Source organism: Geotrypetes seraphini, chromosome 10 (genome assembly GCF_902459505.1).
Source record: "Geotrypetes seraphini chromosome 10, aGeoSer1.1, whole genome shotgun sequence".
In the NCBI taxonomy this organism is placed as follows: domain Eukaryota; kingdom Metazoa; phylum Chordata; class Amphibia; order Gymnophiona; family Dermophiidae; genus Geotrypetes; species Geotrypetes seraphini.
The window spans coordinates 51,802,128-51,829,347 of NC_047093.1; the positions used below are offsets into that span (position 1 = coordinate 51,802,128).

The 27,220-nt window shown below is 41.3% G+C and overlaps 2 protein-coding genes across 6 annotated transcripts in view; one reads left to right on the forward strand and one right to left on the reverse strand.

Moving 5' to 3' along the window:
* The window catches only part of PTGES (prostaglandin E synthase), a 49,953-nt gene that overhangs the window by 15,598 nt on the left and 7,135 nt on the right, over positions 1–27,220 (reverse strand). The window contains exon 2 of the mRNA XM_033961503.1: positions 17,053–17,135. Coding sequence (XP_033817394.1) covers positions 17,053–17,135 — 83 coding nt within the window. The remainder of the gene's footprint in view (positions 1–17,052; positions 17,136–27,220) is intronic.
* LOC117368138 lies at positions 16,456–27,026 on the forward strand. 5 transcript variants are annotated; one of them, XM_033961500.1, is made up of 6 exons: positions 16,456–16,630; positions 16,955–17,044; positions 23,637–24,218; positions 24,310–24,402; positions 24,544–24,612; positions 24,709–27,026. In XM_033961500.1, exon 6 carries the CDS (start codon positions 24,727–24,729, stop codon positions 26,107–26,109), a length of 1,383 nt encoding a protein of 460 aa, XP_033817391.1. In that variant the 5' UTR covers positions 16,456–16,630; positions 16,955–17,044; positions 23,637–24,218; positions 24,310–24,402; positions 24,544–24,612; positions 24,709–24,726; the 3' UTR covers positions 26,110–27,026. The 5 variants fall into 5 exon arrangements, with proteins under 5 accessions (XP_033817391.1, XP_033817389.1, XP_033817390.1 ...); XM_033961498.1 differs by lacking the exon at positions 24,310–24,402; XM_033961499.1 differs by lacking the exon at positions 24,310–24,402 and having other exon boundaries at positions 16,959–17,044.

Consider the following 27,220-nt stretch of genomic DNA (forward strand, 5'->3'; position numbering starts at 1 on the left):
GTTTTTAGAATAAATAGAACAGGATCAGGTAAAGATAGATTTTGAATAAAGCATGATAGGGGTCCTTACATAATAGGGGTCAAGCTTACATGATAGGGTTCCTTTTAGTAAGACGTGCTAGCCGTTTTAGCGCACGCTAAATGCTAACGCGTCCATTATAGTCTATGGACATGTTAGCCTTTAGCGCGCGTTAAAACAGCTAGCGCACCTTAGTAAAAGGACCCCATAATGTTTTGTCTTCTTGGGCCAATGGTCTTTGTATCTGTCCTCTGTAAGGACTCATTTTACAAAGCCATGGTAGCGAATCCCCTGTGGCAAATGCACTGAAGCCCATTCAATTCCTATAGGCTTTGTAAAAGGGGTCTTCTAATAAGATATGTTGTATAAGAGATGCAAAGATCACTATTTAAATGTAATCATACACTTCTTTTTAGATCAAAGATGAATATAATCTCTTATAAAGTATAAAGCTGCAAGTATACAAGTTTTATTCGATTTTGATGAATCGCTTATTTAGTTTTACAAAGCGAGATACAAAAATTGATAAAATATAAACATATATTTTTTACACACAATTTAAAATAATGGGGTTGACAACTGGACATACAGACCAACTAATACAAAAGGTGAGAGTGAATAGAACTACAATTAAGGGCTCCTTTTACCAAGGTGCGCTAGCGTTTTTAGCGCACACACTGGATTAGCGCGTGCTAGCCGAAAAACTACCGCCTGCACAAGAAGAGGCGGTAGCGGCTAGCGCGCACTATTCCGCGCGTTAAGGCCCTAACGCACTTTCGTAAAAGGAGCCCTAAGTGGTTTTAAAGTTCAGAGGAGAGACATATATGGTAAAAAACAATAGGACGGGGAAAAAGAGTGCAATCAGAGAAGGAATTTAAAGGTTAAAAGCATCTTTAAAAAGGAAGCTTTTTAAATTACTTTTACGTGAAATCCTTTTTTATTAAACAAAGAACACTACAAAAGGAGCTCCAGCTGAAAACCATGTTTCACAATAATGACGGACTCCGCGGAGGACTTTGCTCTGATGTCCTCCACGGTTACAAACAATACACCCATCCTACCCCCCAGAAACCCCTCCCAAAATCCCAACCCCCCCCCCAACAAAGAGAACCAATGTGCAGAGGCAGCAAACAAACATTAAATAGGTAAAGCAGAGTACCATTGTAAACGATTCAGAACATGGCTACGACTCAATGGGGACAAGTTGTCCCAATAATGAGTCCAGGTGTCCACAAAGGCTTTACTGCGGCGGCGAGAAGAACATGCCAGCCGGGTCTCCCAACCCATGAGTTCATGCAGCCTGTTTCTCCAAAACCAAAAAGTAGGCGGCTCAGGAGCAAGCCAACAACACAGGATACATTTCTTCCCCAAAATAAAACACTTACTGAGGAACAATTTCTCCGAGGAAGAGTAACCTGAAAGCAATGGGAAATGGGCAAAAAGCATAGGAAACACAGAAACAGGCACAGATACCCGAAGAAGGCCCTGTAAAAAGGAGGCAAGCGCAGTCCAAAAAACCTGGCTTGCTGAACAACCCCAAATACCATGATAATAAGAATTGACCCCAGCAGAACATCTCCCACATTGCTGGGTGTCCACACAACCCATATAATATGCCTGACACTGGGAGCCATAGGCCCGTAAAACTGTACGAAAGTGACATTCCCTCAAATCTGCACTAGAGACCAGACTAGTGGTACATTTCAACACCCGCAACAAAAAGCCCTCCCCCAGATCCCGCCCCAAATCCCGCTGCCAAGCCTCCAAAACCCCTGAGAAAACCCTGGGTGGGCTCAGTGTCAAATCGTTTTCCTCTCTTAAATGTTGTGGCATAGCGTTCCAAAGCTGCGGCGCCATCACTGAGAATATATCGTGTCGTCGTGTCCCAATAACTTTCAAAGACTAGTACTCATTTGGCCCAGCTAGTGGAAATTTAGAGTGCTTATTTCTTAATTGCAGATATATTTCATGCTAATACTAATTTATTAGTGTTCTTAGTTTCAAGTTTCAAGTTTATGATAATATTTGATATAATCGCAGTATCCAAATCCAATGCGATTTACAAAGTTAAAAGTAGGTAAAATAAAAAAATTTCAACAAACAGGGCATTGAAGACAATTATGACGTAAAAACACTAAAGAAAATGAGGGGAAAAAAATGGATTAAATACAATATAAAAATAAATGAAAGGGTGGGTAAGGAAACAGAAGGTTAGGGGACGGTACCCACTTAATTTCTACTTAACGGTATTCCTTGTCCAGTTAAGTTCAAAGAAAGAAGTAATGATTAAGAAAGATCAGTTAAAGGCATCCCTAAACAGCCAGTTTTTTAGTAAGCCTTTGAATTTAGTAAGTAATTTTTCTTCTCTTATATTGAGAGGAAGAGAGTTCCAAATTTGGGGAGCTGTGACAGAAAAGATCATATCCCTCCTTGAGTAAATAATTTTTAGGGAGGGAGTTACCAGCAAGGATTCCTGGGAAAATTGCTATATTGCAATGTTTCTAAGAGGTTTTCCTTCTCTTAGCATTTTCTCTGAAGATGTTTCAGTAGAACTATTTGGACTACAAGATTCAGTACAACAGAATTTGACCTTCATGGTTACCTTATTCTTAGGTGAAAGGTAAATTTTTAAATCACTTTTAAAGAAAATTATGTATATCCTTTATAAATTAGTTGTTTCTGTGCAATTAGATATTATTAATGGCATTTGATGTCTAACTTAGGATTTGGATGTCCATTTCTCATGTATTGTACAACAGGATCTGCCCACATTATTATTAGTATTATGTTTATTAAAATTTTTGACTGTACTTCGTTTTAGCATCAATACGGTTTACAAATACTAAAAGGAAAAGAACGCCATTAAAAACAAAGAAAAGCAAAAATAAATTAAAGTTTAATAGTTGCCTTAGAAAAGACTCCATCCTCAATCAAGATTCAAGGGAAAGCTAAACCAAAAAGATTCATATATGGAACTAATTTCTCCAGATAATCTGGTTGACTTGATTGTAATACTTTAAAGGCAAGCGTTAAAACTTTTTGCATAACACAATATTTCACAGGAAGTCAATGATACTTTAAAAAATGGAGAAATATGATCGTACCTAAGAGCATGAACAAGAATTCTGATTGCAGTATTCTGTATAGTTTATAACTTTTGATAGATACTGACGGCAAGCCAGGGTAAATAATATTACAGTAGTCAATCTTTCAAGTAACTAAAGCATAAATAAGAGATTCACAACTAGGTGTATCAATATAAGAGCGTATAGAATGAATCCTACACAAAGAGGAAAAGAAAGATTTTACAACTGAAGAAATTTGTAAATGAAATGTAAGTGGGGAGTCCAAATCCACACCTACATATTTCAGTGCACCAGATGAAGACCACAGGAAATCCACGGGAATCCATGGTATTAGTGACAGAAGATCCTTTTAAGCTGGGAATGGGGTATGGAAGGAAAAGAATCAACTGATGATGGGGTGGGGATGGATCCAAACTGATTAGGGACCAGATTATGACTCTATGCACAGCTCTAATCCCCAACTCAGTGGAACGGTGAGAACATTAGGGACTTTGATACTTAAGAAAGCAGCTTACTTACTGGTACTTACTTGTTTGCTTAACATAAAGTGTTCTTCCTTTTTTATGTTTATATCTTTTTCATCATTGTATAAATTTATTAGCCCATCATATATACTTATTATGTAAATCCTCCTTTTTTATTGTATTCATTGTATAAATTGCTAGTTTTATAATATCTTATATGTTATTTCTTATTTTAATATTATGTTTAATTATATGTTACTTTTATATATTGTAATTCGCTTAGAAACAATTTTAATTAAGCGATTAATCAAATATAAATAAAACTTGAAACTTACTAATAAATTTTTCTTGAATGTACAAGATCACTCAAAAGGCAGGTTGGTGATGGGAATGGAGATGGAGATGGTAAAGAACAATGTGGCAGCAATATGATTGGGCATGCAGAAGAAGATACAGGGATGAGGTAGATACAAAATGACTCGGCATGGGAGCCAGACCATGGAGCCTATAAACAGCCACATAAGAAATGGACATCCGTTTTATAAACTGAAATGTTTAAACTATGAACAGGGCAAAACAAGGGGCATGGCTGTCTTTGTGACAGCAGAGGAACATCCATATGATAAAACAGCCCACAGCTGTCTATATGGAGGAATGACCTAATGGTTACAGCAGCTGGCTGGGACCCAGGGCAGACAGCCAAAGGTTGTAGGTCTAAAGACTACTGTAGCTGTAAAAATGTGAGACCTCTAGGGACAGAAAAATACCTACTGTGACTTCCCCTACTCCATCCAGTGCAGCATTGCTCAATTGGAGCAGATTTCTATAACTTAGAGGTACCAAGTAGGTCTAAATATAGACATATTTTTGCCTCTCCATAGTCCCACCTAAAACACACCCAGACAATGCTCCCTTGCCATATGGATGTACTGCAGTTCTAGAGGTCCATATTCTGGCTTTATAAAATCAGGACTTGCACATCCATGCTATATGAATGTCTAAATGTCAGTTTCAGATGTCCAAAACACAAATAGAGTTTCTAACCACCTATGTATGTTACATAGGGCTCCTTTTACAAAGCCGCACTATGGCCTTAACGCGCGGAATTGAGGATGGGCAGACCCGCTATGCCTAAGGCCTGATTGGTCCAGGCTTCTAGAGTCTGGGCCAATCAGGCCTTAGGCTTAGCGGGCATGGGGCGGGAAGGGGCGGGCCCGCCTCATTTCAACAAGGCGGGCCTGCCGGCTGGAAGCCAGCAAGACCCGGCTGGCTGGCTAACAATTAGAGATTAGTTAGGGAGGAGGTTAGTTGTGGGGGGTGGTTAGGAGGGGTCATCAGGGGGTGTTAGCGCGGGGGGTGTTAGCGTGAGGGGGTCCGGAGGGGGGCGTCCTCCAGCAGGAGGGGTTGGGCACCCTTCTGCCGGCGATCGGGAATGTTGAAGGGGAGGCGGCCTTCCGGCAGGAGGGGCTGGGCACCCTCCTGTCAGCGATCGGGAGTGTTGGGGGCGGCCTTCCGGCTGGAGGGGTTGGGCACTCTCCTGCCGGCGATCGGACAGGCAGCCAAGGCCGCTATACTTATCGCGGCAGGGAGATCCCTTGCTGCAATAAGTGTAGCGGCCATGTCTACTCTAGCCCGATTCTGTAACCGGCGTCTGTAACATGAACACCGGTTACAGAATTGGGGTTAGTGTAGGCCCGATTCTGTATAGGATGCCCCTCCCAGGCATCCTATACAGAATCTTGGCCTAAAGGCACAAGTTTTCCAGGCATAAGTCGGATATTGATTCTCCCCACTACAAAAAAGCCTAGAGGACTACACCAAAATCCTATCTCTAGCTGATACTTTAGAATCTAAATCACAATTTTGCATGAGGTAAAACTCGTTATAGTTTATAAATGTTTCGTTAATTGCTTCTGATAATTTCAGCTATACACAACTGAAAGCAGTGCAACATGCAGAAAGTGAAGTTTAGATAGTTTTTCACTTTCTCTATGTTGCACTACTTTCAGCTGTGTATAGCTGAAATTATCAGAAGCAAATAAGGAAAAATTTATAAACTATAACAAGTTTTACCTCATGCAAAGTTGCCATTTTTTTAATAAGACTGACTATTTTTTTCTGCGGCCCTCCAAGTACCTACAAATCCAAAATGTGGCCCTGCAAAGGGTTTGGGTTTGAGACTGCTGGTGAATAAGTAATTTGGAATTAAAAGCTCCTAAACTATTTTGCTATTTATTGTATGTAAAAATAAGATTATTCATGTTTTCTTTACTTTTATCAAGTATGTTTTTAAATATATTCCTTTTCTTCCACATTTTTGTACCATCTCCCGTCTTAAATAATATTTTTTTTTTTGTTCAAGAAAATTTTATTGGTTTTATAAAGCATAACAATACAAAAACAAAAAGAGAGCTTCCAATGAAGCACAGGTTAAGCCGGGTAATGACACCCATCAAGTACTAATTACAAATGAGAGATGGTAGTAGCAGAAAATATAAGAGCAGAAAACATTATAACAATCATCAATGTATGCAAAACATAAATAAGTATGGAAACGAAATATACAAACAACCAAGAGGAATGAGGAAGTAATATTAAGTGATATATATGTTGAGAATTAATTTAAGTATTTATTCACCTGTTTATGGATGTTTTATTTTGTCACTCTGATTTTATATATATTATTTATGTGTAAATAGATATATTATCAGTAGCATAGCAGTAGCGCCCGGGGTGGTGGCACGCCTCCCCCGCCCTCTTCTCTGTTTCCCGGTTCATAGACAACCCCGCGAAAGACAAAGGCGCGCGCCAACAACTGAGCGCAAGACGGAGGCGCGCGCCGAAGAAAATTACAGTTTTAGGGGCTCCGACGGGGGTTTTTGTTGGGGAGCCCCCCCAGTTTACTTAATAGAGATCGCGCCGGCATTGTGGGGGGTTTGGGGGGTTGTAACCCTCCACATTTTACTGTAAACTTAACTTTTTCCCTAAAAACAGGGAAAAAGTAAAGTTTTCAGTAAAACGTGGGGGGTTACAACCCCCCAAACCCCCCACAATGCCCCCACAATGCGGCGCGATCTCTATTAAGTAAAGTGGGGGGGTTCCCACCACGCCCCCCCCGTCGGAGCCCTAAAAACAGTAATTTTCTGCGGCACGCACCTCCGCACTGCGCGTGCCTTTGTCCCAGCGCGCTTTTGACCTGACACCCTGTTCCCCCACTCCTTCCCGACCCCCTCTGTCATGTGCACCCCCCCTCTTCCCTTCCCCGCACCTCTTTAATCTTCCCAGTGCGAGCAGCATTACAAACTTGCTGCCCACATCGTGTCGGCTCTCCCTCTGATGTCACTTCCCGGGCGCGGGATCCAAAAGTGAGGTCAGAGAGAGCCGACACAGATGCGGGTAGCAAGTTTGTGATAACGCTCACGCCGGGAAAATTAAAGAGGTACAAAGGAAGGGTCACGCGGCAGGGGGGGGTGTCAAGAAGGAGAGGACGGATGCCGGTGCCCCCACCAAGACCGTCCCCCGCCCTCCCCCTTATTACGCCACTGTATATTATGTTATGGGCAATCTAATAACCCGTTGAATCCTTGTAAATGGAGTTCTAGGTGGGTTACAAGCAGCATATTGCTACATAGAAATTAAACATAGAATCATACATCATTCCATTGAGTTATACATGCTACTTAAATCTATATATGTAATGTAAGATAAGACATCTAAATCCACAAGCTATTACTAACATTATCATTCTATAGAGTGAGTATTCATTATAGAATCTGAGACTCCTTAACCCCTAACAGGGACTTCTTGAAAAGCCATGTTTTCAGACCTTTGTGAAACAGTGCATATACAGTAGCTGCACGAATTTCGATGGGAAGTGAGTTCCGAATCCACACCTTTGTAATTTGATAGCTAAATGATTTGCTATGAGGTGTTTTGTATTTTATATCTTTCAGAGTTGGGAATGACATGATCAAGCAGTCAGTTATGATGATTAGCAGATCTACTTAATAGTTTAGTAAATTTGCGGAAGCTATATAGATATGTTTATTTTTTTTTTGTTTTAGATTCTTTATTCATTTTTTATGTTACAAGTGTAGCAATTAAACTCATATGAACTTAAAGATTAACTCTCATATAAGCATAAAGTTTAACATTTCATTACAAATTAATATTCTATAATATTTTAAATATTATGTAAGAAATCTAAAATTTATATCATTCTAATTGAATATAATAATCCCCCACCCCTCCCTCCCTATTCAATAATACATAAAATCATCCTTTCTGGGAAAACTATTCAAATACTCATGTATTATATAATAACAACAAGTAAAACCCACCTCTTTTCCCCCCTAATCAAATATCTTATCATGGGAAAAGTTAATCATTCATTACAAAAATCTGTTAATGGTCCCCAGACTTTCTGAAATTTATTAATATAACCTTTTTTGCGTTGCTATTGTGAGTTCCATTTTGTATATATGACATACAGAATTCCACCAGAAATTGTAATTTAACCTGTCATACTTTTTCCAATTGTATGTTATTTGTTGTATTGCTACTCCAGTTAAAATAAATAAAAGTTTGTTGTTATTTGATGAGATTTGACTCCTTGCTCTCATAGTTGTTCCAAATAAAATCGTATCATATGTCAAGGCTACCGGATTTTCTAACATCCTATTAATTTGAGGCCAAATTGATTTCCAGAATGATAAAATAAATGGACAATAGAATAAAAGATGATCTAATGTCCCAGCTTCAAGATGACAATGCCAACATCTATTAGACTTAGAGCTATCTATTTTTTGTAAACGAACAGAGGTCCAAAAAGTTCTATGCAAAAGAAAAAACCAGGTTTGTCTCATAGATGCTGACACCGTACATCGTAACCTCCAAGACCAAAGATATGTTTATTTTGTAGACTACAGATTTATATAACCCTGACACAGGTGTGTGCCAAAGCATGGCCTTTCATGTTTTATGTTCTGATTTGTTTTTAATAGTTTAATTTAGTTTATTAAAATTTGATACACTGTTTAGCTGGTAGGATCTCAGTGATGTACAATTTTTTTAAAAAACCTAAACACATCAAAAAAAAATAAAAGGAAAGAACTCCACAGTTGGGTTGAAAAGATAGAAAATTCATTGTAACACATCCATTTACTAAGGGGAAAAAATCCCAGGCTTACAATAAAGTTCTTATTAGTCTGAAGCTGTCCTTTAAAAGCCATACAAAACAAATTAGTGTTTATACAAGCTTTAAATTTAATCAAACTTTCTTCATCTCCTCTTTATTTTGTCTATAGTCTGACTCTTTTTATCCTCTAGTGAGTAATACACTACATACCCCACTCCCCACTTTGTTTGTGTCCTACACACCCCATTCTCCACTACACCTGTGTCCTTTGGATGTACACTTCCCCCTATGCATTCGCGGTGATAGAGAACGGCAAGGCAGCAAATAACTTTTCGCATGTTATTTGCGGTTTTTCTGTAAAAAAAACAAAAAACAAAAAAACCCACTACACAAAACCTCAAATAACCTGACCTTTTCCACTGAAGAAAGTGCAGCTGGGAGCAGCGATTTTCTCTGTGCAACACCAGGAGCAGCGATTTCCTGTGATATAAATTTGGGGGCGGGGTCTTCAATCAAAAAAACCGCGAATATGGAGGGGGAAGTGTAATATACTATACACCTCACTGTGCCTTTTTCCTTTGGGTATAATTTACTACACCCCCTACTCTCCACTACACCTTTATCCCTAGTGTTTAATATACTACACTCCCCACTCCCACTGTGTCTGTATCTCTAGTATTTAATATACTACACTCCCCACTCCCATTGTGTCTGTATCCCTAGTGTTTAATATACTACACTCTCCATTACCACTGTGTCTGTATCCCTAGTGTTTAATATACTTCACTCTCCATTACCACTGTGTCTGTATACCTAGTGTTTAATATACTACACTCTCTATTACCATTGTGTCTGTATCCCTAGTGTTTAATATACTACACTCTCCACTCCCACTGTGTCTGTATCCCTAGTGTTTAATATACTACACTCCCCACTCCCACTGTGTCTGTATCTCTAGTATTTAATATACTACACTCCCCACTCCCATTGTGTCTGTATCCCTAGTGTTTAATATACTACACTCTCCATTCCCACTGCGTCTGTATCCCTAGTGTTTAATATACTACACTCTCCATTACCACTGTGTCTGTATCCCTAGTGTTTAATATACTACACTCCCCACTCCCACTGTGTCTGTATCTCTAGTATTTAATATACTACACTCCCCACTCCCATTGTGTCTGTATCCCTAGTGTTTAATATACTACACTCTCCATTCCCACTGCGTCTGTATCCCTAGTGTTTAATATACTACACTCTCCATTACCACTGTGTCTGTATCCCTAGTGTTTAATATACTACACTCTCCACTCCCACTGTGTCTGTATCTCTAGTATTTAATATACTACACTCTCCACTCCGTCTTTAACCCTAGTGTTTAATATGCTACATTCTCCACTCCCACTGTGTCTGTATCCCTAGTGTTTAATATACTACACTCCCCACTCCCATTGTGTCTGTATCCCTAGTGTTTAATATACTATACTCTCCACTCCCACTGTCTTTATCCCTAGTGTTTAATATACTACACTCTCCACTCCCACTGTGTCTGTATCCCTAGTGTTTAATATACTACACTCTCCACTCCGTCTTTAACCCTAATGTTTAATATGCTACATTCCCCACTCCCACTGTGTCTGTATCCCTAGTGTTTAATATACTACACTCCCCACTCCCATTGTGTCTGTATCCCTAGTGTTTAATATACTATACTCCCCATTCCCACTGAATTTATCTCTAGTGTTTAATATACTACACTATCCACTCCGTCTTTAACCCTAGTGTTTAATATGCTACATTCTCCACTCCCACTGTGTCTGTATCCCTAGTGTTTAATATACTACACTCCCCACTCCCATTGTGTCTGTATCCCTAGTGTTTAATATACTATACTCCCCATTCCCACTGAATTTATCTCTAGTGTTTAATATACTATACTCCCCACTCCCACTGTCTTTATCCCTAGTGTTTAATATACTACACTCTCCACTCCGTCTTTAACCCTAGTGTTTAATATGCTACATTCTCCACTCCCACTGTGTCTGTATCCCTAGTGTTTAATATACTACACTCTCCACTCCCACTGTGTCTGTATCCCTAGTGTTTAATATACTACACTCTCCACTCCGTCTTTAACCCTAATGTTTAATATGCTACATTCCCCACTCCCACTGTGTCTGTATCCCTAGTGTTTAATATACTACACTCCCCACTCCCATTGTGTCTGTATCCCTAGTGTTTAATATACTATACTCCCCATTCCCACTGAATTTATCTCTAGTGTTTAATATACTACACTATCCACTCCGTCTTTAACCCTAGTGTTTAATATGCTACATTCTCCACTCCCACTGTGTCTGTATCCCTAGTGTTTAATATACTACACTCCCCACTCCCATTGTGTCTGTATCCCTAGTGTTTAATATACTATACTCCCCATTCCCACTGAATTTATCTCTAGTGTTTAATATACTATACTCCCCACTCCCACTGTCTTTATCCCTAGTGTTTAATATACTACACTCTCCACTCCGTCTTTAACCCTAGTGTTTAATATGCTACATTCTCCACTCCCACTGTGTCTGTATCCCTAGTGTTTAATATACTACACTCTCCACTCCCACTGTGTCTGTATCCCTAGTGTTTAATATACTACACTCCCCACTCCCATTGTGTCTGTATCCCTAGTGTTTAATATACTACACTCCCCACTCCCACTGAATTTATCTCTAGTGTTTAATATACTATACTCCCAATCCCACTGTCTTTATCCCTAGTGTTTAATATACTACACTCTCCACTCCGTCTTTAACCCTAGTGTTTAATATGCTACATTCCCCACTCCCACTGTGTCTGTATCCCTAGTGTTTAATATACTACACTCCCCACTCCCATTGTGTCTGTATCCCTAGTGTTTAATATACTACTCTCCCCACTGCGCCTGTGTCCCTAGTGTGTAATATACTACACGCCCCACTCCCACTATGTCTGTATCCCTAGTGTTTAATATACTACACTCTCCACTCCCACTGTGTTTAATATACTACTCTCCCCACTGCGCCTGTGTCCCTAATGTGTAATATACTACACTCCCCACTCCCATTGTGTCTGTATCCCTAGTGTTTAATATACTACGCTCCCCACTCCCACTGCATCTGTATCCCTAGTGTTCAATATACTATACTTCCCACTCCCACTGAGTCTGTATCCCTAGTGTTTAATATACTACTCTCCCCACTGCGCCTGTGCCCCTAGTGTTTAATATACTACACTCTCCACTCCCACTGTGTCTATATCCCTAGTGTGTAATATACTATACATCCCACTCCCCACAGCATCTGTGCCCTTTGGATGTAATATACTATACACATCATTCCGCCACCTCGCCTGAGTCCTTTGTATGTAATATACTACATGTTCCATCCCATCTAGTGTGTGTATTATGTGGACAGCATATGAAACCCACTTCCTGACATTGCTAATAGGATACTTTTGTCCTGATAACCAAAGGAAGTAACAAAGGGAAATATTCTAGTACTACTACTACTTATCATTTCTATATCACTACTAGACACATACAGCGCTGTAAATCAAAACATAGAAGTGAAAGTCCCTGCTCAAAAGAGCTTACAATCTAGTCAAGACAGACAAACTCGACAAGAAGGTGCATCTATATACAGTACTCAGGTAAATGAAGTACAGAGGGAATGATAAGATAGATATTGGTGCTTAGCAGGTAGGTTGGAGTTTGGAATTGAATTACTAAGAGTAAGGTGCATGCAATGAAGCTAGTAAGTAGTAAATTTAAAGCAAACTAGAGAAAGTATTTATTCACTCAACATGTAATTAAACTGTGGAATTCGTTGTCAGAGAATGTGGTAAAAGCAGTTAGCTTAGCAGGGTTTAAAAAAGGTTTGGATAATTTCTTAAAATAGAAGTCCAAATCTGTTTTACTCTTTTCAGATCTTGCCAGTTACTTGTGACTTGGGTTGGCCACTGTTGGGAACAGGATAGTGTGCTGGATAAATTTTTGGTCTGTCCTAGTATGACCATGCTTATGTTTTTATGTGAAAGCTGCTCTCTCTCATTTTCATATGTTGATGCCAGCAGCCTGGTTCTACCCTGGTTAAGGTGGAGTCCATTTTTCCAGAATAGGCTCCTCCTTCCCCAGAATGTTGCCCAGTTACTAACAATTCTTAAAAAAACCTCCTCCCAAGTCTGAGATAATAGGTTCACATCAGACAGGCAGTTTCTATTTTCAAGGATGGTGTGAAGGGCTCAGTCCTTTGCTTACATTTGAAAGAATTTCTGTTGAACAACAAAGTGTAAATCTTGCTACACCCAGAATGGATTCTGAGCTTTCACAGCCTGCACACTTCTGCTTACTTTAAATCTCTCACTGGTCAGAAAACAGCCACTGAACCCAGATACCTTCCCACTTTGAGGACTCACCAGCACAGCAGATCCTTATGTATATCCAAGACAAGAATCTGCTCAGCCTAGTCTGAATTCCAGAACTGCCAGGCTTCTCTCCTAGTTCTCTGTCCCTTGGGACACTTCTCCCACTCCACTGTCCCCCTCTCTGCCAGAGGCTCTCACGGATCCAAACTCCTTATAAGGCAACAGATTATCCATTTTATTGGACATGCTTCTTTTCTGAATCAGCTTCCACACAAGCTGTTCCCCATCACCGAAATAGTGGTGACTCCATGCTAGCTCAAGGAAAGCAGTGCTACAATAAACTAAACCCTGAATATTCCTATGGGAACATCACACTACAGTAAGCCAAATACAGAACATTCCCATGGGAATACTGCACCACAGTAAGCCAACTCCAGAACATAGGAATAGCGCACCACATTGAGCCAACTCCAGAGCATTACCATGGGAATATCATGCTATAGTAAGCCAACTTCAGAACATTTTCATGAGAATACCACACCACAGTGAGCCAAATCCAGAGCATTCCCATGGGAATATCACACTACATAGTAACATAGTAAATGACGACAGATAAAGAGACCTGAATGGTCCATCCAGTCTGCCCGATAGGCACACTCATTATTAATTCATGATTGAATTGTCTTGCTTTGACATTTCTAGGACTTAGACCGTAGAAGTCTGTCCGGCACTTTCCTTAAGTTCCAACTACTGGAGTTGCCGTCAAAGTCAACTCCAGCCTATCCAAACCATCTTGTCATTTGCGGGACACAGACTGTCAAAGTCCACCCACCACTGTCCTCCTGTTCCAAATTACTGGCGTTAAACTAAGCCAAATCCAGAACATTCCCATTGGAACACCACAATACAATATATTAAATGCAGAAGTGGATGAATGGACACAGGTTTCAAATCAAGGCTAGTTTCAATTACAGTAGTACCCTATTTGAACTTTTAGCCTTATGCCCCTCCCCCAATTAACTTTCAGGCCTCTAATCTCATATCCCTTCCTACACACCCCAAAATTTTGAGAGTTAAACTCCACAATCATGATCATTCCAACATCAAACTCCCCTCTCTCCAGAGCAATCTATAAAAATACTGCTTTGGTCTTCCCTCCCAGTCCTCAAGGGCCACCAATAGGTAAGGTTTTCAGGATATCCCTAATTAATAAGCATGAGAGACATTTGCATGCCCATAACCTCAGCTATAGTACGCAAATCTCTCTCATGCATACTCATAAGAATATCCTGAAAACCCTCAAAATTGGGCATTGTACCTTTGCACATATTAGTGATTCCCAAACTGTCCTGGGAGAATCCCAGTCAGTCGGATTTTTAGGATATCTAAAATGAATAATGATTTGCATGCACTATATCCTTGGTATGCAAATCTATCCTATGCATATTCATTGTGGATATCCTAAAAAAAACCAACTGGCTGGAGTTCCCCCAGGAAGGGTTTGGGAATCACTGGTGTATGTTTATATGTATTATATAGAATCCAGTTCCAGCCTGGATATTTTGGGAGAGTTCTGAATTTCTAACCAACTCATCCTGCTGTATTATGGGACTTAGTTGCAACACTGATTTCAAAAGGCAGAATAAGGTATTACAAATCCTATACTGCTTTGGAATGTAAGTTCAAAACAAGAATTGGAACTGGGTAATCTGGCAATCTGTATTCTGGGATGAATTTCCAAAAATCAAGTATCCATAAAAATGATCTATTTGAAAACTACCCACCTTCTCTGCACTGATGGCTCTCTGAGGAAACAGGTGAGAATTTAAGAAGGGAAACAGATGGATGAGAGACAGAGAAATATAGGACAGGGTAGTAGGGAAGACAATGGAAGGACCAGAAGAGAGGGTTAGAGGAGGTGGGTATGACAGGCAAATGGTCATATACCACACCATTTGTACACCCCCAGAACTTCCAAGTTATCCAGTTTTATGAAGGAGATTTAAGGCTAATCCTGAATTTCTGACAACTTCATCTCGATGCAAAATGGGACCTGCAGCACTGATTTCAATGGGTAGAATCAGGGATTTCAAATACTGTTTATACTCAAATATAAACCTAGATTTGGGGGCAAAAAAAGGCCCAAAAATGGGGGTATCTCAGTTTATATTCAAGTCTTACTACTTAGCATTTCTATAGTGCTGCTAGATGTACACAGCACTGTACATTAAACATATAAGGGATGATCCCTGCTCAATAGAACTTATAATCTAATTAAGACAGACAAACAACAAATAGTGGTTTAGAAAATTCTCACATAGGGAATGATAAAACAGACATGGACCCATCTCAAGCCTCTCCTCAGGCCTACCTTAAACTCTGCTGGTCCAGTGGTGAGCCAGGGCAAGAGCAATCCTCCTATGCTCCTGTCCCATGCAGTCTCACTACTCAAAATGGCTGCCACAAGTTCCCACAGTAACCTTGTGAAACTACCGAGTCAACCTTTTTTACCTCTTTTTTTTTGGAAAAAAAAAAGCTTACATCGGTTTATATTCGGATAGATTTATATTCAAGTATATACGGTACTACATTTTTGGAGATATAAATTTCAAGCCAGGACTGACCAAACAGTCTCCTTTCTGGAACTGGGTAATTTGGCAGCCCTGTACCCTTTTCAAAATTCTGCATCTGTCCATGCATACTGAATAAATTTCGGTCTAACTTATTTTTCTCTGTGTGGACAGGTTGAAACCAGGATAATTTTATAAATAAGAATATTGTATCTTGAAAAGCAGAACTGTCCTGAATCAAGCCAAACCTCTGCCACCCAAAGAAGGGCTTGCCAAACCAGTACTATTAACCCTCACAGCCATTGATTTTCAAGATATCCATCATCAATATGCTAGGTCTTTAATATATAGAAATATATCCATAGGAGTGGTTGATGAATATTTGCATTACCTTTTACCACATCATCTCCAATCTCAGGCCCCAATGTCAAAAGCTTTCCGTGCACGTAAGACTGGTTAAAGTCAGTCTTACTTGCAAGGAAACTCAGCCTCCATTGCTCAAAAGGGTTCCCCATGGCTGCAACTGATCCCAGTAGAAGCTACTGAGAATCCAATGAAATGCATTACAAGGAGTTCATTAGTATTAAAATCATCACTCCATGTAATGCTGAAAACAGAACACTCACATTTTACAGGCAAAATTTTCTGGCAGATCAGGAGCTGCCAGTAGTTTTTTGTGCCTATATTGTGGGCGTGTATCTCCAATGCACACAACAACCACACCTACACAACAGCTGCACTCATTTTAGGGCCAAAAAAAAAAAAAGCCCACAGCCAGCAGGGGAAGCTATGATCAGCTAAGCCAGCAGAACTCACCAGAGCCACTAATCAGCTGAGCTGGCATGGGGAGAGGGAGTCACGATCAGCTGGACATAGGAAGAGCAGCCAGCAGGAACTACTGAGCCTGTTCAGAAGGACTGTGCTTACCGATTTGCTCGTCTGAGCAGGCACAAGGTACAATTCCTTCCCCCTTCTCCCGGGCTACTCCGCACAGATAGCTTGCATATGATTTACATGCTATTTGTGCTGAGCATCATCTGATTAAAAAAAAAAAAAATTGCTCCCAACACAGTATTTATTGCCATGTTATTAGAGCTTTGAGCTTCGGTCCCTGACAACCATCAAAAAAAACAAGTCCTAAAATGTCTCTATAGTACAGTTTCTCCAGCCCCACCCTCTCCTGACAATGGCTTGTTTTGCTTTCTAAGACATGCTGATTTTATTTAATCTTAAACCCCAGCTGCCTGAATGTATTTTCTCTGTTCCTTTGTTTTTAAGATAGAGAGCTCAGAATTTAAAAAAAAAAACAAAAAACAACTCCCCCCGAATGAGTCAGATCACTCTCATTCTTCTGAAGAAGAATTACAGGTACGCACCTTCGATATCTTTCCACTTCTGGGTCCTCTCGGTAGAACTGTAAACCTCCATGTCTTATGGCATCTTCAGGGTTTATAAAGGCCTAAAAAATGTTAAGAGATAGTTTACTCAGCTTTCACAAGTGCAACCGACTCTTTCTCTCTCTACTGTCCCTAGGACTGTCTGTATTTACAGGGGTGGGAATTGGGGGGAAGGGGGTCTGCGCTGCTTGTACACAAGGTGGGGAGGGATCAGGGTCCAGATCTGCCTGCAGCTGTGAAGAGAGGGGCCTTGAAGATCCAGGGCTGCTTGTACCTGTGAGGGGAGGAATGGCCGAGTCTATGGCTGCATGTACCCATGGGGGGAGAGGAGGAATCAGGCCAGGGTTCAGAGTTGCCTGTACCTATGAGGGAAGCGGGGGGGGGGGGGAGGGGATAGAATCCAGGGCTGTACCCATAGTGGGTGGCCAGTTCTAGGAAATACCTATACCCTTGATGAGTTCCCTATACCTGTGAGGGAAAAAGGAGGGAGATTGAGGATCCAGAACAGCCTGTAGCCACTGAGGTGCAACAATCATACTTAATCAGACCTCTTTCCCATATCTAGTACCAGGCAGGAATAGTAGATTCTGAAATTAAAAATCAATGGCATAACATTTAAACATTCACTTCTTTGTTTTTGGTTTTGTTTGAGGGGGGTGTTGATTTCTCATCAGGTTAAAGAGTCACACACTACCTTATAATCATTTCCCTTTCTTTCTTTATCAGGATTTATTTAGAGAGAACTAGGGGCAGCGGCGAGAGTAAGCTCTGCCCACCCCACCGCATCGGCAGAGTCACCACCTGGGCTCCTCCTTAAAAGGGCGGAAAACTAAAGGCTTGGGCAGGCGAGCAGGAAGGAGCAGCAGAAGGGAGCAGAGGGAAAAGCAAATAGCAGGCAGCCAAGAGAGAACAGAAGGGCAGAGGGAGCAGAGAGAGAGAGAGAGAGAACTAGGGACAATGGTAAGCCCCACCTACCCCCATCACATTGGCAGAGTCACCACCCGGGCTCCCCCTTAAAAGGGGTGGAACAACGGAAAACTAAAGGCTCGGGCAGGCGAGCAGCAGAAGGGAGCAGAGGGAAAAGCAAATAGCAGGCAGCAGAGAGAGAACTAGGGGCAGCGGCGAGAGTAAGCTCCGCCCACTCCCACCGCATCAGCAGAGTCACCACCCGGGCTCCCCCTTAAAAGGGGCGGAGCCAACGGCGCACAGCTGTTCGGCATGCGGCAAAGGCCTTAGTGAGAGCGCCTTTGCGAAGGGCCTTAAGAAGGGCTGAGGCATTACAGCTAAAGACACCAAGGAAGGACAGCAAGGTAAGGACGCCAACAAGTAACATATCTAAATAATAAAAGCAAAAACACAGCAATAAGCGGAGGGCACATACATACATACATACGAAACAACAGCAGGACGCACGCAAACTGCTGATTTGAAGTTAAGAACACCAGCACTAACCAACACAGAACACCACATCACTAGTCAACAGTAGTAAAATGCGACACATTAGGATTGCATACAGGGGAAACATATAACTAGGGAATAGGGAAGTAGCAAGCAGCAGGCACAGAAGAGAACACACACACAAGCAAAAAGGTACCAGTGTGATAACAGAAAGTACTCTAAAAAAGGCAGACAGCAATGGAAGCAGAGGGAATCCAGAAGGTGAGCTTTCCAGTGTCCTGCACAGTCTGCCATATGTATGACTACCTCCCCTCGGGAAGGCAGTCGTATGTATGCGGTCGGTGTCAGGAGATGAAAAGCTTGAAGGAGGAAGTTAGTCAACTGAAGGACAGGTTACAGGAACTGGAAGGACTTTACATCGCAGAAGATCCAACCAGGACAGCTGAAGACTACATGAAGGAGAGACACATTGAGGAGGAAGTCAGGGAGCTCGAGGAGTTCATTGAGGAGGCCTACCGGAGGAGAGTGAAAGAACACGAACACCAGAGGAAAGACGAAGATACAACCACATGGAATGGAGAGCAAGAGGAAGATGACTCCAAGGAAGAAACCCACAGAGGAATCCCGCAGGAAGGGGAGGCAAGGTCTTGCCGATACCTAGAAGAAGAAGCAGCGAAGCACACTGAGGACATAGACCTGCGACCGGAGTGAAAACTGAAGAAGGGAAAGTCTGCAATCCTAGTGGGAGACTCAATCCTAAGGCAAGTAGAGAGCCACATAGCAGGAGGAAGACAGGATCGACTAGTGACCTACCTCCCAGGAGCAACAGCAAAAGACGTTGTTGACAAAATTGAAAAGATCCTAGAAGGAGCAGACCTTCAGTCTCTTCAGGAGAAGAGACTACAGTGATGATCCACATCGGGACAAATGATGTCAGCAGGAGAGACTACAGTAGAAATGCACTGATCGAACAGTTCAAGATTCTGGGAAGGAAGTTGAAGATGAGGACTCAGAAGATAGCGTTTTCAGAGATCCTACCAGTGCCGAGCGCAGATGTGAAGAGGCAGACGGAACTACAGTCAATAAACACATGGATGAGGAGATGGTGTGAGGAAGAGGGGTTCCACTTCGTGGGGTACTGGACAACGTTTTGGGGCAAGAGCAAGCTCTTCAGGAGAGATGGACTGCACCTGAGCGCAGCAGGAACTAGACTTCTAGCAAACAACGTCAGGAGAGGAATAGAGCAGGCTTTAAACTAAGAAGAAGGGGAAAGCCGACAGTCGACCAAGTGTCGATGACTCGTGAGGAAACTGAGTGGGAAAAATGCTGGGAAGACACAACGGGCAAAAAACAAGAGTTGACAGATCAAGAAGAGGATGATAAGAAGATCGTAGCACAGGATAAGAAAATAAAGATCGTAACAGGATTAAAAAAAATGAAGACAAAAAATACCAGGACTTAAATTGCTTGTATACTAATGCAAGGAGCCTAAGGAATAAAATGGGAGAATTAGAAGTCATGGCCAAAAAAGAGAACCTGGACATCACTGGGGTCTCTGAAACATGGTGGAATGAAGAAAACAAATGGTACATAGCAATGCCGGGGTACAAACTCTATAGCGAAGACAGGTCAGGTCAGAAAGGCGGAGGAATAGCCCTATACATAAAGGAAAACATATACTCGACCAGAGTGGACACAGCAACGACGACCAACAAATTGGAATCACTATGGGTTAAAATACCGGGAAGGAAAGGGCCCAAAATAAGGATGGGCCTGTACTATCGTCCACCTTGGCAAACCAAAGCAAACGATGAGGATATGAAAGCCGAGATGAAGCGAGAATGCAAAAGCGGTAACACGATTGTTATGGGAGACTTCAACTATCCTGGGATAGACTGGGGTCTTGGAAACTCCCAATGCGCTAGGAAGACCGGATTCCTGGAGGCTATACAGGACTACTTCATGGAGCAGCTTCTCAGGGAACCGACGAGAGGGAATGCCATTCTGGATCTAATCCTTAATGGGCTAAAAGGACCTGCAAAGGAGGTGGAAGTAATAATAATAATAATAATTTTATTTTTTGTATACCGCCATACCCATGGAGTTCTAGGCAGTTCACAGCAGTTAAATGTAATACAAACAATGCAGTTGAAATTGAAGAACATAACAAAGCAATCATAGTCAAACAAGTTATACATCTACAATTTAAGTGAAGGAAAAAAAAGTACATTAAAGCCAATAGGGGGGAGCAACAATCTTAAAGAATGGGAAGGGATAATGATGGAGAACGTTAAGGATTTGGTCTGTTGAAAAATTGAGATTTAATCTGTTTTCTAAAATTGAGATAAGAAGAGGCATCAAGCGCAATTTGGACGAACCACGAGTTTTAGTTTGGCCGCTTGAAAAGAGAAGGTTCTTTCGTAGAATCTTTTAAGATGACACGATTTCAGTGAGGGAAAAGCGAACAGATTTATTCTGCGGGAGCTCTTATTGTTGTAATTCAGGTTGACGTGTGGGTAAAGTAGTGGAACCGTTGGGAAACAGCGATCACAATATGATCAAGTTCAAAGTTGAAGTAGGAATATCAAAGGGAAAGAGAACCATAGCGACAACTTTTAACTTCAAAAAAGGAAACTATGAAGCGATGAGAGTAATGGTAAGGAAAAAAACTTTGGATCAGCTCAAAGAAATCGCAGACTGTAGAGCAAGCCGGGTGACAGGTCAAAAGCACGCAAGACAATCGCGCGCAGACAAAATCGCACAGACAAATCAGCGCAAAGACAATTCAGCGCAAGACAAGTAAGCGCAAAGACAATCCAGCGTAAGACATTTCAGCGCAAGACAATTGAGCGCAGCGACAACTCAGCACAAGACAATTTCGCGCAAGATAACTCAGCGCAATGACAATTCAGCGCGCCACTAGAGGTCGCTTGCCCATCGAAGGACATGCGCACGTACAGCACGTGACACGTCATCACGTCAACGCATGTTCAGTATGATTCCCTTGACTCTTTGCGTTTTCAACATAAGTCACGTGAATGCATTTTCATTACCATGGTTACGTTATCTCATGATATATATTCTCCGAACAGCATTTAAATACAAGTCACATGAATGCATTTTTGTTACTATGGTTACGTTTCCACATTATATATGTCCTCCGAACAGCCCGCCTTCCTTTCGCTGCCTGACCGTGTCCGTTATAGGTAAAGATCTGGTTTTGCTAGTACTTGATCTATAACGAATATTTGTCTTGCGCGGATTTTTCTCACCTCTGGTGAGAGCGAACGTCCACATTCCTTCATTTACAGGTATGTTTATATTTCCTTTTCACGTGCAAGAAAAGGGAGGGTATGATTATAAAACTCAGGGTTGTGTCTTGCGTGCGCGCAATGGTCGATGAACTGACTAGGAACTGTTTATATTGGGTATGTTGATATTTATATTTCCGGTTCACGCGCAAGAAAAGCGAGGGGTATGATCATAAAACTCAGCGCAATTGATTATGAAGTTTATATAGGGTATGTTGATATTTACATTTCCGGTTCTCACGCGCGCGCCGACCGTGTTTGTAAATGTCGCTGCCTTTGCAAGCGATACCAGATGCGTGCTACACAATCGCAACAAAAGCAAGGGTAGAAGTTTAAAAATCAGCCAAATTCACTATGAATTGTTTATATTGGGTATGCTTATATTTTTATGTGGGTATGTTTATATATCATGGAATGCTCATCGCGCATGCGCACATCAAGTCATTCTTGCACGGGAAGGGGTAGACAAAATCGCGCGAGACAACAGCGCGCCGACAACCGAGCACGGACAACTGAGCGCAAGGTTAACGGCGCGCCGAAGAAAAGCACTATTTTAAAGGGCTCCGATGGGGGTGGGGAGGACATCGCGCTGCCATTGTGGGTGGTTTGGGGGGGTTGTAACAGGCAATAAGTTTGGTTTCAAGTATAATGAGGGGGGTTACAACCCCCCCAAACCCCACCCACAACGGCAGCGCGATGTCCCCCCACCCCCATCGGAGCCCTTTAAAATACTGCTTTTCTTCGGCGCGCCATCAACCTTGCGCTCAGTTGTCCATGCTCGGTTGTCGGCGCGCTGTTGTCTTGCGCGATTTGGTCCCATAACCATAAAACACGGACCTCACGGACCTCCAGGATCTAAACCCGCAGGTCCTTAAAAATCCGTCAGGTCCCTGCCACTTTTAGTCTCTGGCTCTGACCGAGCTGTATGAGAATTTAACTCTGACGGATCCTAATGCTTTCCCCTCCCCATGCTAGGATCCGTCAGAGTTAAATTCTCATACAGCTCTGTCAGAGCCAGAGACTAAAAGTGGCAGGGACCTGAAAAGTGGCACGGAACGCGGATTTTTAAGGACCTGCGGGTTTTGCACCCGTCTTGCGCTTAGTTTTCCCACATGTTAAAAGAGCAAGAAGGTTGAGTTATGGTATTAAGATTATGTATAATGTGATGATGGATATTAATTGGAAGCATAATTAGATGGAGTTATAGAATTGAAAAGTAATAAAGATGTAAAGAAACATGTTGGCATGAGGTAAAAACTCTTATCCAGCAACACTAGTATATGAATATGTTTAATTTGAGTGTTGCATTATCTAATAATACAATATTATTGGGTAAGTACATGAGAAAAAAAAAGTAAAATATCAGCACTGGAATCACCATTCAACATATAAGTAATAATTTGAAAGATCATAGTAGACTCAAGTATATAGTTTTGGGTGCAATTCATAATGTCACATTATCAAAATGGAAAGAACAGTAACAATAAAAAAGGGAAGTTGTAATAATTTTAATAAAATTTGGGAGCCATTAACATCTTACTGTAATGAATACACACTATTTTCTATTTAAAGATACACCGTCTTATTGTTGGGAAGGGGGTCTAAATTATACTATTATCAGTCATATTTGGAAAAGTAAGAGTGGGGAAGTGGGGTGGGAATGGAGGTACTTATATCTATTATGTGATAATATAGACAGATTGACATGTGATGTATTTCATTTTAATGTTTTGATTCTTGTACACATGATGTGTCATTGAAAATGAATAAAGATTTAAAAAAAAAAAAAAAAAATAAGAGTGTGCTCATGGTTTATAGTTTTATAAAGGCAATGGGTACCATTTTCTTTTGCAGGTATCATATATAAGAGGATATTCACATTTACAGGTATATGCATAGCTTCATTTTTTGGTTTTGCTAAATTGGAACAATAGGATAGGATAAGTAGTCTGATGGTAGGGCTTATTGGTGTAAACTTTTAGCCTTGGGTGTGTAGTGAGGGTGATTGTATACCATTGTTGTGGGTCCTTGTTTTGGGCCTCTCTGCCTTCCTTCTGTCTGCGCTTAGGTATAATGACGTTCTTAATCCATGATGGTTGGCAAGCCAGATTTCCACTATTAGAGGTATGATTGCAAAGGTAAGTACAGACATAGTGGTCCTGTTTGTTATATCTATGTGCTAACCTTATAAATTTTAGTCTTGCAGTCATGTGCTGAGGGATATGAATTTGCTGAAACCCTAGTCTTATCTAGAAGTTCAATATTGGAGACAAGGTAAGTACAGAGGTATAGGGATTTGTATCTTCTATGTATGTAATAACCTTATATAATCTACTATTGAAGGTGACTACAATCAACAGAGGACAATCATGAGACCACGATCAACAGAGGACAGACATCTTCAGTGTTTTCCTGACAGGGATCTCACCCTTGCAGGTATATAGTGTTGTGCCAAAGCACTGAAGTTTACATATAGGGATTTGTATGTCATATGTATGTAATAACCTCATATAATCTATTATTGAAGGTGACTACAATCAACAGACTACAATCAAGAGACCACAGTCAACAGAGGACAGACATCTTCAGTGTTTTCCTGACAGGGATCGCACCCTTGCAGGAATATGGTGTTGTGCCATAGTGCTGAACTCTACATATGTATGGCCTAACCGCACCTATTTGACCTTTGCAGGTTTTTTTGTGTGCTGGAGGTTGGTGGGGGGTGAACATGAAGTTTACATGCATGTTATAACTCTTGCAGGTACTGGTTCAGGGTCGAAGGTCGACTACAGTTCCTGAGGGTTTCATCGATATACTTCCAGTCTTACAGGTATGATGTTCTTTTGAGTAGTTCATTCATGATATAGGCAATTGTATATCAATTGCAAGTCAAAATAGGATAATGTTATTAATTGTATGGTTTCAGGAGTGATTTGACATAGACATGGAAGTAATAACTTCACAGCGTGGGAGAGAGCACTGGGTTCATGAGGGCTATCGATATCGTCGTGACCGAGTGATGGAAGACAGATCCACTTCCTGGAGGTGTGTGCGCCGTGACTGTGTGGGAAGAAGAAAGAGGCTCGTCGATGGATCTTCTGTCGAGATAATGGCGCATGTGCATGCACCCAACAATGCCAGAATTGAAGCTGATCGAATGATGGGAGACATACGTGAAAGAGCTGTGGCTACGGTTGAAAGGCCACGACAGATCATTCATGGCACAACAGCTGGTACAAGTTTAGAAGCAGCTACATTATTGCCTGCATACACCTCCATGCAGAGAACAATTAATAGAAAGAGAAATGCAGGCCATCTAGCAATGGGTAATCCCAGTTGCATAAGAGAGATACAAATTCCTGAGCCGCTACAAAGAAGCACACGTGGTGAACAATTACTGTTGTGGGATTCAGGTGAAAATGATGAAAGACGCATTTTCATTTTCACAACAGAATCTAATCTTGAAGTGTTGGAGCAACATGGACATTGGTTCATGGATGGGACATTCAAAGTTGCCCCCCATTTGTTTGTCCAAGTCTTTACCATCCATGCATTTGTAGACAATCGTGCACTTCCCATGGTCTACGTGTTGTTGAACAGTAAAAGGGAGGAGGACTATGAACGTGTGTTGAGGAAACTGCTGGAAACCAGAAACACGTTGGCACCATTGACAATCTTGATGGACTTTGAGAGAGCAAGTCTGCAAGCTGCCCACACAGTATTTCCCAATGCTACAGTTTCTGGGTGCCTGTTCCATCTGGGTCAATCATTGTGGCGCAGAATTCAACATGAGGGACTGACCGCCAGCTATAGAGATGAGGAGAGAGTAAGATTGTTCACCAAAATGCTGTTAGCATTAAGTTTTGTCCCTGTGGATGATGTTGCTGAATGTTTCGAGACCTTGGAGGAGAGTCGACCAGATGAACTGACCCCGGTGTATGACTATTGGGACGACAATTACATCGGTAGAATGTGGCATAATGGGAGACGTGTCCCACCGTTTCCTATTCCTCTGTGGAATATGCGCTCCCGTGTGGAAGATGGACTGCCTTGGACCAATAATTCAGTTGAAGGTTGGCACCATGCATTTCAATCCTCTGTTGCATGCCACCATCCAACCATTTTTAAACTCCTTGAACATATACAGCGTGAGCAAGATCACACAGAACAGCTGCTTGCTCGATTCCAGGCTGGTAACCGCGCACCACCCAGCAGTAAGAGCATGTATGTGAGAGTGACGCAAAGACTAACAACGCTGCTGCCAACATATGGACAAAGACCTCTCTTTCAATATCTCCGTGGTATAGCACATAATCTGGAACTTTAGAGTTTGATGTTGAAGTTCAGGTTTTCCTGTTGCTATGCTACAATTGTGTTCACTCAGTGATTTGAACTTTGCTTTGACATGTCCATATGGTCTTCCCAAGCACATATGCTGCAGGAACAGAAGAGACACTTTGAAATGTCTATGTTCCCCTCTCCTTTTGGTGGCCCGAAAGCTAGAGGCCTGCAAACTGTTGCGCTCAGGATCTCTCCCCCAGGAGTTTCCCTGAAGCCCTCCTCTGGCCCCTACCTATCCTAGTATCCACTGCTCTGACATGTGCCAAGCGTGAAGGTTTTTTATGCCGAACAAGGTAACCCACTCAAGCATACTGTACTCGCTTTGACATTTTCAAGGTGTTGTGAGTAGTGTTCAAAGGCTTTTTCCTTCACGTAGGGAAGGTCAGATGGTGTCTTGGATGGAGCTGTTTCAGGGATAGCCAGTGTTAAGCTCCTTCCCTCTTTCTACCCTTTAAATGTTGCTCATTTAATTTGAAGGGTGTGTATGGTCTTTCTTTTTCAAGGGTCTGATAGCAAAATGTTTATTTTCCACACATGGTGCATGAACAGATGAGACACTTTAAATTGTCTATGTCCCCAACTCCTTTTGGTGGGCCAGACAGCCAGAGGCCTGCTAACTGTTGTTTCAACTGTTTCACTTAAACTGTCTGTTAATTTGCTCCTGATGTTGTTTCACTGCTATAACCACATCCTCCTCACTTACTATCACTGATGTTTAACTGCTGTGCCAACCTTTAATGGATATATTATTGCACACTTGTTTATGATTTAAAACGAATAAAGACTTTATAAACAATTCAGCATATTGTACATAAAAGATCATGAATGGTGAACTGAAAGATTTTGTGTTTTTGACACTGCATTTGAACATATGTGTATTACATGTTTATCACATATGCAATATTTTAATAAACATTTACCAATGGTTAAAACATTTTGTTGTTTTCTTTGTTAGTATGACATTAATAACCATGCCATTAAATGTAACAAGTAAGGACACAATGTACCATGCCATTAAATGTAACAAGTAAGGACACAATGTAAAAAATTAACTTTTAGAAAGAATTGCAAGTGATGCATTTAAATTAAAATGTTTT

What these genes read in the sequence shown, in the direction of transcription:
- LOC117368138 (XM_033961500.1), top strand. Translation starts at nt 24,727, where the DNA reads ATGGAAGTAATAACTTCACAGCGTGGGAGAGAGCACTGGGTTCATGAG.